This window comes from Pholcus phalangioides, unplaced genomic scaffold, assembly GCF_987345545.1.
Source record: "Pholcus phalangioides strain wild (caught in Gottingen) unplaced genomic scaffold, Ppha-v1.0 ptg000015l_1, whole genome shotgun sequence".
NCBI classification, from domain to species: Eukaryota; Metazoa; Arthropoda; class Arachnida; order Araneae; family Pholcidae; genus Pholcus; species Pholcus phalangioides.
The window spans coordinates 16,668,068-16,681,654 of NW_028301608.1; the positions used below are offsets into that span (position 1 = coordinate 16,668,068).

A 13,587-nucleotide genomic window follows, 5' to 3' on the forward strand; every position below is an offset into this window, starting at 1 on the left:
TCGATTTGATATATTTACTCCCTCTCTCTCTCTCTCTCTCAGAACGTTTTTATTTAGGAAATTCTCTCGCGAGATCTTAAATCATCAACGTTACACACTCCCCTCCCCCACAAAGGGGTCGTGACCAACACTTTGGGAACCACTGTGTCAAGGTAATAGAGGTGAAGAAAGAAAACTCTTTTCAGACAGTCGTACCTAAAAGGCGGTAAAATATTGTTCGCCTCAGGCGGCAGAATTACTAGGACCGCCTTGGTGTGTGTAGTAGTAGCAGAACTGTTGCGTGTCCTGTATCAGCACACGCTTCTAACAAAATATAGTACTGTATATCGTCGGCGTTCAAAAGCATAAGTCACCAAATCTACTAAAAACCTTTCATACGACGATATGAAAACTTTTTCAAGCTGATAAAATAATTTGGAAAGACCAATGAAGTATTAAAACGTAGCTCTCCCCCCGGGCACGGCCAGTGGGCCTGAAGTACAGAGGCGTCTCATAAAAATGAGATGTGGTTATAATGTTCGAGAGTCAGCATATAAATTGATAGTAAAAGTAGTTTTTTAGCCTGGTAGGAGCCCCAGAAAAATCACTTGGCCAGAGGGTCTATGTGACTGTTAAGACACACGACCCTTGGAAAGGCACGAATATTATTTATAATAAATAACTTACATGGTAACGCCCAAAGCGAACATTCGATCGTAGTTGTCTCTGGTAGAATAGTTTGGCACCATCATTCCGTTGGTGATGACCAGTCGAGGACTGCTCGATGGAGACGGGAATACACCCAGAGGATGACCAGAGCACATCACCAACGTCTGCTCCGACGTCATTTCCGAAAGATACTTCATCACCAACCAAAACTGAAATTATTTTAACCACAATATGCATGTATGTATTTTTTTGCAAAATATTTGTTGGAAGTCACTTTTCAAAGTAAATTAAATACAGGGTGATTCTATGTCCCCATGGGACAAACTTCATGGGGACAAGGAGGTGATATAAGACTCCTAAACAAGCATTTTTGATCATAGAATGTGTGGTTGAATCAAAATAGCAAAGGCGGTAAAGAGTGTTTATAGAGAGTAGTGCTCAACAACACTTCACCAAAAACAAATATCATATTTTTCCGACGGATTAGCTGCAATATGTGCCATCAACCATTCCTTCTAGAGGGTACATATGCACCTTCTTATTGGATTGGAGTTTGTTTTTTATTAGTGCAAGAACCATCAAGGTCATAACCTTCGCCAAACTATGATCAAGCGGTATAATGACTTTTGGTAGAATTTACGTTACACACACACAACATAGGTTGCACCATGAGAGAAAGCCTACCAATACTCTTTCTTTCTTTCAAACCAAGCACAACTCCGGTCTTTCACCATGAACAATTTGCTACCGATTGAGTTGTACCGGAAGTGTGTGTGTGCCTAACAGTCTGAGTACGTATATAGTGTTGTGTGTGAATTTTCAATGCTGCCATCTATATTTCAAATTGTGAGTAAAGTGTAACGATTTAATATTTGTACCGTTGTAGGCCTGTTGTTCTACGTGGTGAGACGCTTTAACGGGGAAATCGACTCGCCTTCACTTCTCGATCACCACTGTGGTTGATTGCACTTATTGCAGCAAATCCGTCAGAAAAATTTGATATTTCCTTTTGGTTCAGCACTATCTAAAAACACCCTCTACCGCCTTTTGCTATTCCGAGTTTATTACACGTTCTATGATCAAAAATTCTGTTTTAGGTGTCTTTTACCACCTCTTAAAGTTCCTCTCCCACCTGGATTTTAGAATCACCTGGTATTTTTCTCTACTATTATAATTAATTTTTCTGCTTGCCTTTTAAGGTATCCGAATACTTTTTTTTGGCATTTTGCTATAAAATGGTACTGGAGTGAGCTTTAATAACATTTTTATACAGAAAGTTTCTCAAATCAGGGGGGGGGGGGGGGGTAAGAACAAAAATACATTTTACATACATTTCCTATGAAAAAGTCATTATTATGTCAAATTTTAAGCATTATTCGTATAATATTCGAAACACGATTGCAAAAAATTCTTATATTCAAGAAAATTATTTTCACAGTACATTCAGTTAGTGATGATACAGGTTAAGAACCAAAATTTAAATAATTGTATGGTATGCTAATAATTTACACCTAAATCTGTTGATGTACGTGTCAATTTTTCGAAATTTAATTCTACACATCGTGTATAAAACACTGTAATTAGACAAATATTTATGTGATATATACCTTAAATTTTGTTTCATGACCTCAACATTATATGCAAAATATCATATTATTCATATTTTATATCATATTTTTGTAATAATACAATATCGATAGAATTTTAGAAATCAAGTTTCAGACTCAAGTTAAAATGTTAGAAATAGCATTCTTCGTAAAACGCGTTTAGAGTTTTTATCCGCAATTTACTTGATTCAAATCGCTACACCAAAGTGGGCGTAACTTCGGTTCTAAGCATCGTATAAGCAAAACAATGCCTGTTTTGGAATCATAAGAAATGGGGCTTTTATAAGGGTGCACACATAGCAAGAAACGCAAATCACTGTCGAACTGTTGATCCTAGCCGCATATTTCCAGAAAAACTATCCAACGAGTGGACCTCACTAGTAACGTGTAGAACTCAGGTAAGTCATTCATATACGTATATTGCAAGGAATTGTATAATTATTAAAATAAGACAATTAACTTTTTATACAGACACCCTGTGCTCAAAAACCCAGTTAGAAAGTTATTTCCCTGTCTCTTCTGAGCCCAACAAAAAAAAAATCCACTTTCTTAAGTCGCTGAGATATTTGAATTCAGAGAAAAGTTGGGATAGAACAGCAAGAAACAACGGGCAACGTAATTTTTTCTCTTATTTCTCCTGTTTTCCTCCAACCCCTACCCAACTTTCCTCTGTTTTTGAATTCAAATATCTAAGCGAATATTGCCCTTAGAAACTTGAAATTTCTTTTGTTGGCACACAGGAGAGACAAGACAACAACTTCCTATAATTGGGTTCTTTAGCACAGGGTATCCGTATAAAAAGTTAACTTTTTATTTTAATAGCTATACAACCCCTTGCAACATGAATGCCGTATCTGAATTTTACATGTTGTTTGCATACTTTTTCTAATTGGAAGTATGTCTCTAGGACAGTGGTTCTCAACCTTTGGGAGCCCGCGGGCCGATAAATCTCTTTTGCGTAAGTGAGAGGCCCGGTCATACACACAACTAACGAGAAATTAATGGGAAAATGAAACTGCGAATCAATCACGGCCCGGTGTGACTAGTGTTATGACCAGGTTCTGGGCCACGGTCCGGCGGTTGAGAAACACTGCTCTAGGATCCACAGTTCGCCAGTAATTTGCGGTTCGTGTGCTGTGAGCTATGCACGTTTACAAAAATCTATATTTTCTTCCAAAATAAAGTTTTAAACGTAGTCGGATTCTTTAATACATGAAAACGGTTAAAATAACAACAATGGATGATAAGAATTATTATGTAGGACTGTGTGATACCTGGGCCCAGTTAGAGAAAACCTGGCCGTTTCCTCCGTAGGTGACCAGTTCATGTGGGTACTGAGCAACATCCGGGTTCAGGTTGTTCATGATCATGAGCATGATAGCCGCTGCTTCTTTACATCGACATGGGTAATCATCTATTGGATACGCTCTGGAAAAAAATAGGTAAATGCGTTATATATTAATGGAAATGTGGGAGAGGGGGGGGGTGGGAACTTGGGAATTTTGTGACCCCTCTGCAATATCTGCACGCGGACTCCCACAAGGAAAAGGATGTTGACAAAGCTCTAGCTTTTGCTTTATTATCCTGCCCTGAGTAGCTGCATACCCTTCGTTTTAGCCCAAGTCCAGGCATAAGCATTGGCGTATTTACAAGGAAGGCTTATATATAACGGGTTATAGCCCAGGGCAGCAAGTTAGGAAGAGCGACAAATTTGAGGAATGAATGACCAAGAAACTTATTAGAATGGGAGAAGGTGGCGAAATTTATATAGCCCAACATAAATCCGCCTTTGCTCAGAGAGCGAGTGACTTGGTCGGTGAGTGATTAAACGAGTGACCTAGAGAGTTTGCAAGTATGAAAGTGAGCAAAAGCGTGTGCAAGCACTTCAGTGAGCGAAAGAGTGACCTATAGAGGGTGTGCAAACATTTAAATAACAAAAAAGTAATCTAAAGTGTGTGCAAGCATATGAATGATCAAAAAAATAGTGACCTAGAAAAACTAACCAAAAGAGTGACCTAGAGCATGTGCAAACATGTGGAAGATGAAAAGAATGACATAGAGAGTGTGTGATCATGGGAGTGACCAAAAAGAGCAGGCAAGCATATGAGTAACCAAAGAAGGACTTGGAGACACAAGCATATTTACAGCAGTTGTTGGGGCGGGGGCAAGTGAGTTATAACACAGGGCATCGAATTCGAGGAGCGAGTGGTCAAGAAAATCAGACTGGAATGGAAGAAGGGCGGCAAAATTCGAAATTCAGGTAACAGCACACAAGCGGCATCTGGTCTTGGAGTGTGCAAAAGAAGAATTGTACATAATAATCGTAATGCATTTACCTCATGGGGAACTTTGGTCGAAATCGGTACATGTAAATATGTCCATAACACTTCAGCTCCTTGGCGAATTCCACGGCGAGTTCAGGATGCAATCGACTTGGGAAATACCTCAGGCTATTGCGTAGAGCTAACTGTGTACAGTCAAAGAAACAAAATTATATCAACATCATCATGTTTTCACATGCAATCAACTGTGACGCTTCCAAACTGCATCTTAAATACAGTAAAACTCTGTTATAACGACACTTCGTTTATACAAATTGTAGCTTTAGTCAAGACCAGACATATCCACAATAAGTTCATCACCGCAGCTAATTAGGAAGGAATACTCAAGATTACCCAAATGGTTGTTTTCAAACAACCGTCTTGTCATTGACTGATTAACATCTCTCCAGTTTAGAAAAATCGTGATGAAGAAGACGACAGCTCAATAATCGGTAGCAGGGGCATCAGTTAAAATTTCCTTGATTGTCTTGGGGGGAACAAGCCCTCTATGTCTTCATCCCCCCCCCCGTGCACCTCTGATTTCATTATGCTGTACAAAGTGGGGACATAACTGCAGAAATTTTTCTGTCAAGAGGGTGAATGGGAGGTGGTTAGAGTTTAGCTGACGGTGGGGAGGGGGGGGGGACAAAAATGGCCAAAACTGTGCTGACGTAGGTATTGAATTGCCATCAAAACAAAGTACGGTATTCCTTGTGTACTAAATAATTTTTTGAAAAAAAAAATTACGACCTACCAAAAAATTTGCATGATAATAATTTCAGTTTTTCATAATGTGGTAATGAAAGGGTTAAAGCACTTTTCGACTCTTAAGACAGACAGATCGATGCCACTGAGATTCGAAATTTCTTTCGCAATATCAAATGCCTATGGAAGGCGAGGATATTCGAGGAGGAAAGAAATCCCATAATCTCTTTTTACATTTCTTTGATCTAAATTTTTTTTTCTCCGTCAGTCCCCGAGGACGTCGTCTTGTCCATATCCAAGTTTACCTTGGATGCCCCTCAAAACCACCGCTGAAGGAGAAAAGTATACTGTATTACCAGCTGTATCCGAAAAGCCTGATAATTTTTCATGACTTTTATGAATCACTGCAGTTTATTTTCTGATGCAAGCGTAAAACATTCTGATCAGTAGTATTCAATGGAACCGAATAAATCAGCAGGATAATGATTAGTTGAATAGATTACCTGCTCTTCCTCAGCTGACAGATGAGTCGTCCGAACAGGAGCATGAGGTACGCACTCATCTCTTGGGCTCAGAGACGGCAGGGGACTAATCGGTAATCCATGTCGAAGTTGCTCCAAAGACATCGTAAAATCAAAGTTTTTTTTTTTAATCAAAACTTAATTATAACAATTATCCAATTTAAAAAAAATGCAATCAATAGAATTCAATATTAATTGGCAGTTTAATTACCACACTCTTTCATACAGAAGACTAGACTAGAGAATGTTGTCTGTGTATTTTTTCTTCATGACTGGAAATCTTCTCAGATAACGATATCTGTCTTAACTCTATCTCTGCGATAGGCATTTATTTTTCTCTCGGTTTTTTTTAAGATAATTCACTCAAAACCATGATCCAGAAAGTGATAACGCTTCTTGGGAAACACTTCTTTGATTAACATCACAAGTGTTGTTCCAAAATGTCTGCCGTCAAATGAAGCTACTTATCTAAGATCATCAAAATGGAATTTATTTTCGAAAAAAAGAATATGACATGTTTTTTATTTTATTTTACCGACAGCTTTGCGTAATACTCGCAGATAATAATTGAGCATTGATGTCCCGTAGCGTCTACGGGATTTTCTCAGTGAGGAGAGGGGATTCAGTCATTTTTTGACGTGAATACATTTTTTTAAACCTGACGATACTGGGTGCATGAATTCTTAAAAAGTTGGGTAACGAAATAATTTAAACGTGTGTACTCGGTATATATTAGTCTATTAGGTATACCATCATGAGCCCCCGGGCCAAATGATTTTTCTTAAGCCCTACCAGGCAAATTCTCGAAAATCTCAACCAGATCTCATTTTTGTGAGGCTCTTTTCTCTTGAGGCCCCGGGTGGGCCCATGACTTAAGACGGCACTGATCTGAGGTATACCCAGGGTGTCAACTAGGGAGGAGCAGACGGGTCTGGTACCCCGGACGCAGGACAAACTAGGGTGCAAATTTAACCTTTTAACCTCTCCTTCACCATTATTAGGAGGCGCCTAAATGCGTTCTTGCCCCAGCTGACCAAATATCTACAACCTCTAACAATAAAGTTCGGTGAATAGTCCTGTAACATTAACGTAGATGAAATGTTAACGAAAGTTACTTTACTGTCCTTCGAAATAGTCGCCTCCCATTACTATGCACCACTGAGAACTCCCATACATGTCCTGAAAACTTTGCAAGAAGTCTTCTTTTGGGATGGAGTTCAAAAGCCTCGTCACGTTTCGTTGGATGTCAGGAATATCGTCAAATCTCTTTCCTTTCAAAGCGAGTTTGAGTCGTAGGAATAGGAAGAAGTCTGGAGGATTGAGATCTGGCGAGTATGGTGGATGTTCAATTTGCACCACCCCCCTTTTTTTCCAGGAACTGTTTGACGATATTGGCTGTGTGAGGGCGAGCATTCTCGTGACCAAGAAACCGTGAACCTTGTTGGGCGTTCTGAGGTCGTACCCTGCTTAGACGTTTCATGAAACGGGTCAAAATTTCAATGTACCTTGCAGCATTCGTCGTCGTTCCCTCAGGTAGAAATTCCTTGTGGATTTTCCTGTTCATTTTCCTGTTCTCAGTTAAGAACCAACGCACTGAACAAGCACTTTGTAAAACAAGTCTTTCACGGAACACAAACGACGCTCAACTGAACAACGGTGGCGGCAGATGGTCAACACCTGCTACTACGCATGTGCAGCGTTTTGCTTCGCCAGTGTTGCCAGATCGGCCGTTCTGACTTCATTCACCGAAATTTATTGTCAGAGATTGTAGTTGCAGACCTGGGTATATCCAACACCTATAGAAGAAAGCCTTCACACAAGCGAAACTCGTGACGTCACTGAAGTCATCTATTTCACTAAGGTTTCTATACCTTATTCTAGCGGCTATAATTTCACCTATAGTCATTGCATGTACTGCAAAAAAAGGTAAAGATTTCGCATACGTCATCCTGCTATATCCAATAGCTACAGGTGAAATGGACGACTTCAGTGACGTCAAAGCTTCGCGCGGAGGCTTTCTGCTATAGAAAGTGCTGGTATATCTCTTTAACCCTGCAATGTATGATTTTTTTATTTTGAGCTGATAATTTTTTCCATAATTAATGAAGCCTATAGAAAGCCGGGAAAAATATTTCAAAAAATCTATTCCGAATTGTACTCCTTATACACGGTCTTAAAGAGGACGTACAAAGAACGTAAAATAGCATATAAAATACATGTAGTGAAGTATTTTATTACTTTCCAAATATACATAACTACCATCTTTGGATTCAAACTATAGAAAGAAAAAAAATTGGTTTGCAAACTTCAACGAAAGAAAAAAAGAAATGCAAATAAATCATTCCGACCCTACAGTGCACGATTTTGTTTTCTGACAAGTTACAGAATATTTACATTTCTTTTTTTTAATTAAGGAGTTTTGCTGCCATCCATGAACGGCTTACAAAAGAAAATGAGAAACGGGAATAATAAATGCTTCTCAAACATGAAGTTGCCAATTGACAACGGGAAAAGAAACATGTTTAAAGTAGTTAGTAGTTATATTGCCAGTGGCGTCGGAGCCGGGGGTGCTGTGGGGGCTCAAGCCCCCACGATAATTTGTGAAATGCATCCGAGCACCCCCACAATTGATTCAGAAATTAAAATTTCCGATATAAAACTAAAGATGAGCACCCACAGTTTCGAAACACTTCCGACGCCCCTGGTTGTTGCCGATCGGCAAAAGTATGCACTGTAGGATTAAAGCAAATCCTATGATATCCCCTCTGGTTTTAATACCTCTTCCGGTCAGGCACAATGCTCGCGGCCCACTTTCGTAACGAAATCGTTTTACCCTGTATCAAAGCGTATTAAAGACGTATTATTAATACGCTTTGCCCTGTATCTGGAGAGGTTCGTAAAGCGTATAGACAAACATTGGTATCATCTGTTAGCTATTCCGAATACAAATTCGATGTTACAGTCGAATCCCGTTATAACGAACTCCAAGAGACCGGTGAAATCACTTCGTTATTAGGAATTCCAGGTTTTTGCATTGTTCCTATGTAAACTTATCTGGGGGGGGGGGGGGGGGAGATTAGAAAAGTTTTCGTTAAAACGAAATTTTTGATATAACGGTATTCGTTAAAACGGAATTCGACTGCACCAATTTCATTATGTCATTACCTACCACACTATTCAAAGCACAAAGAACGTCAAAACTTGCGGCCGTGTCTATTTTTTTTTTCATTCCTTTTAGTTTTTTATTGCAAAACAAAAAAACAAAAAACGGTAATCTAGCCTCAAAGTTAGCTTTGCATACCTCAGTGATAATGGCGTTGATTAACCCATTTTTGACCGCTCTTACAATTCGTCACCAAATCGTACAATTTTCTTTTATATATATGATGACTGGCTACTTGAAAAACACGTTTTCGAAGTTTCAAAAAATTAGACATTGATTTAGCGTATTTTTCTTTGTGATTAATGTAAATTTTCATTTAATTAACTTTATAATTAATGTAACTTTCTATATCAATGTAACTTTCTAATAATGTAACGTATCTTAGTTTGATCAAAATAATTAACAATTATAATTCTGGGAAACCTAATGTACCAAAATTTGTTTCGTCATCCTTATAGGAAATGCACTTTCATTAACATGTTACAATCTGAACTTTCCAATACTTTCCATAACGTCGAAAAGATTGATATTTTGAATGTTATACCTTGATCCTATTGGATGAAATGCTTAATCGGTATGATGCACAGTTTTAATGCACTTTAACTCAACTGTCCCTTCTACCGCTATCACAGCGGCGATTGGGACCCCGGCCCACCAAATATGGCCATGGTCCCTTCTCTAAAGGTTGATCTTGTGTACGCCAATGATCGTGACCAGGGTGCAGGGTATTTTAATGTGGTAGGTCTTCTCTTGAATAACGTCAATTCTATCACAATTCATTAAACCGCTTCATCATTGTTTAGCGTAGCACCAATAAAAAATAAACTCAATCCGATCCGAAGGTGCATATGCACCCTTGAATGGTTGATGGCAGCAAATCCGTCGGAAAAATATTATACTGTATTTGTTGTTTGGTAACACTCTCCGACTCTCCAACATCCTCGACCGCGCATTCGATGATCAACAATGCTTGTTTAGGTGTTTCATATCATCTCGAAGTTTATCCAATGAATCACCCTGTATTAAATGTGAGAAAGTCATCAATGAACTAGAATCCCTTCCGCCACCTATCAAATAAAAATGTTACAATTCTTCAATTGAAATTAGCAATCGGATTTTGATTAATGTACCGTATGAAAAACAAATAATGATATGATATTAATTAATATTTTATGAGCGATAATATTAGTTAAATTATGAAGTTTGTCTCAAAATTTTAACAGTTGTTATTTGTGCATGGTAAAACAACGTTAGTAAAACTCGCAAAGTGAAATTGTTTTAAATTTTCTGTAATTCTAATTCAGACCAGACCAGAATTGAACGTTTCCGTCGCTGCCCAGCCTTTGCAGGCTGTCTGGCGACTTACAGATCACCAGGGGTGGTATGAGAAGGAAAAAGACAAGTTTGTGCATGTGTGTAAGGTATGTAGTGTATGTGTGTGTGTAGAGAATGAATGAGCCAGGAGAGTATTGTTTACAAATCTTCGCGAAATGAATGCTCATCGAGATAAAACACAACACTGTAATTCTAATTTGTACACTTTGCAACTGTTACTAATTTTATTTTACCATTCCTAAATAACAACTGTTAAAATTTTGAAGCAAACGTGATAATTTAACTAATATTATTGCTCATACAATATTAATTAATATCATATCATATTGCTTTTTGCATACGGCACATTAATCGAAATCCGGTCATATTTTCAATATGACCGGGTATACTGAAATTAGTTTCAGTAACAGTTTGTAAGTTTTATTTGATAGGGGGGGGGGGGGAAGGGGTTCTAGTTCATTGATGTCTTTTTCACATGTAATATTATACTATACTATATAATTGTTTTCAACATTTTCTATAAGGCATATATTTTTGCTGAAAGAATTTGTTTTTACACGTTTATTGGTTCTGGACGAAAGTATCTACGAAAGCCACCATTTTTTAATCGTGAAAAAGTTCACGAAATATGGACAAACGTCCATAGTTTAGAGTCCGAGAAAGACAGAATGCTTCCGTGTATAGAGTTTTTGCGCTGTGCACACAAAAAAAATCCCCATGTTGTATAAGGTTTCACGTTATTTTGTCATTCCGCGCAGATATCGAAATTCTATGAGCAAAGAAACAGGTCTGTACAGGTGAAATAGAAGGCAATGTGTCCCCTATCTGGAAAAAAATTACCGCGAGCATCTCATGCCCCCCCTCCTGGAGCTAGGTCCCTGAAGACCGAGTTCTACAGAACTCAATTTTTGAATATTTGATTCCAAAAGAAAACGTGTCCCTACTGCTGTCCCAACAACATTATAGACCCAGGACAAAATAAAAGTGGACCTACGCAACACCTCTTGATTTGCATATTTATTGTCATAAATCATTTTGCCAGATCTTATCGTGGAAGCTCCTGTTACACTGAGGTCCCTGCATGCTCCCCACAACGGGAGCGGGTCTGCCAGGGGTGCTGCTTGAGGACCCGAGATGATATGACTCTCAGCAGATGTGATTCTATTTTTGTTTTTTACACTACAAGTTCTTATAGGGGGGGGGGGGTGGCCACTGCGGGATGTGAGGCCATGGTTCTCCGTGCAGCGTCCTGTTCAACTCATGGTTGGGATTCATGAGGTTGTTTTGTTTTCTAGTGGTGCTGCCACCTGTCTCCGATATTTCGTGACAGACCATGTTCTGGTCTGATAGTGGTGAATTCAATATTAGAAGTGTGTGAAAGTGGCAGATCACTTAATTTTCATGTCATGTAAGTATCCTGTTGAAGGTCTGCCTGTTCTCTCCCGAGACTTTTTTAAATGGAAATGCAGCTCTTATTTTGTGCCTCAAAGTTGAAAAACTAACTTTAGCCAACCACCACCGTACCATCAACAGGGTTCGAACCCGGGTCCTTGCGATGCGAATCCAGCATGATAACCGCACAGCAGCAGCAAATACTGATGAAATGCTCCTAATTATTTGGTCAGCTACTTCAATAATGCAGCAGTTTTCCAACTTTGAGGCGCGAATGCAAGCCTCGTTTGAAAAAGCCTCTCCACAAAGAGCAGGCAAACCTGCAACATGGTGAACACATAGCATGAAAAATTAAAGCATTTACCATCACCACCTCAAAATATGGAAGACAAGTGGCAGCACCAGCAAGAACAAGCACAACTCTAACAACATAAATGTCAGGGCCACGCATATATACATGAACTTCAGTACAGGTTCCACATGTATTGATTTGTTAGAAATTCCAGAGGAATGTACGGTTAAGCAGTAGTAGCACTTCAATAACACCCGAGGGACCTTAGGGGCCGTTCAAGTATTATGTCAGCAATTTTTCAGCCATTTTTGATCCCCTCGTCAACAAAATTTCGTCATCTCTGCTCCCCTACCTCCTATCACATATTAGTGGGATCAGAGACTGTACACGGGGAGGGGGGACATAAGAAGGCTCCTGCCCTCCCCCCCCCCAATGATCAAAAAAATCATTTTTTAAATGCAAAAACATATTTGAAAAAAAAAATCAAAATTGCGAAAGAAAATACCTTTATATGTTATTATAATCAATTTCTGTTAATTTTAATGCTATTTGAAGGCTAAGAACTCAAAATTGCCTTTTAAGAAATTCATTGTGACCCACACTCTAAGCCATATAATGATAAATCCTTGGCCCGTGGACCAAATGTGGCCTGGGGGGTTATCTGATGTGGTCTGCCCTTCAAACCTAATTTTGTAAAAATTAACTAAGCGCCACATTTTTACAGATTGCTCAAGTGACCCATGGCACAATTCCAGAGTATTTAGGCAGCCTGTGGCACATTTTTCAGGTCTTACAAGTAGGCCTGTGGTACATTCACAGATCACTTAAGTGATCCGCGAGACGATTCCAGAACACTTAAGCGATCAGTGGCACATTTAGAAATCCTCTGCATCCTCCTCCACCACCAAAGTTTGAAGGAATCAATTATTTTCTTATAGCTTTCTATAAGCTTCATTAATTATGGAAAAAATTATCAGCTCAAAATAAAAAAATCATGCATTGCAGGGTTAAACGACCCCCAGTGCGGCTCTACATCACTCAAGTTACTCCCAGATTACTTAAGTGATCCGCGGCATAATTACGGATCACTTGAATGATGCGTGGCACACTTTGAGAATACTTAAGCGGCCCAAACACATTTCTAGATCACTTGAAGGATCCATGAAACATTTAGAGATCACTAAAGTGGCTCTTTAGGAGACGCACATTTACAGTCGTATTCACCGACAGAGTTTAAACTACAATCGCTGGTGAAAGGATTGAAGATCGACATGGATTGGTTAAATTCAGGATTTTATCCAATCCGTGTCTATCTCTAATCCTTTAGCCTGCGATTGCAGTTTAAACTGTCGGTGAATATGGCCATCAGACATGTACTCATTCGTTAGAAGTTCTATAGAGCAATGGTTCTCAATTGGGGGCCATATGGCCACCTAGGGGTACTGGGATACTACAAGGGGGCTACGGAAGAAAATTTAGAAAGGGACCATGATAGGTGGTTTGGAGGGCTGCAGAGAACTGAGAAGGAAAATAAAAGTGCGAAGAAATAATGATTTTATATTAGTGACTATACACTTACAGAATCCAACAAAACCACCCAAAA

General features: G+C 39.0%; 1 protein-coding gene across 1 annotated transcript in view; it reads right to left on the reverse strand.

The window, feature by feature from the left end:
* Positions 1-6,061, reverse strand: part of LOC149075563 (urocanate hydratase-like) — a 29,117-nt gene extending 23,056 nt beyond the window's left edge. Inside the window, exons 1-4 of the mRNA XM_089243049.1 lie at positions 5,785-6,061; positions 4,592-4,722; positions 3,530-3,683; positions 667-857 (exon numbers count right to left, since the gene is read on the reverse strand). Of these exons, the coding sequence (XP_089099175.1) occupies positions 667-857; positions 3,530-3,683; positions 4,592-4,722; positions 5,785-5,907 (599 nt within the window). The 5' untranslated portion in view covers positions 5,908-6,061. The remainder of the gene's footprint in view (positions 1-666; positions 858-3,529; positions 3,684-4,591; positions 4,723-5,784) is intronic.
* Positions 6,062-13,587: the final 7,526 nt, after the last annotated feature.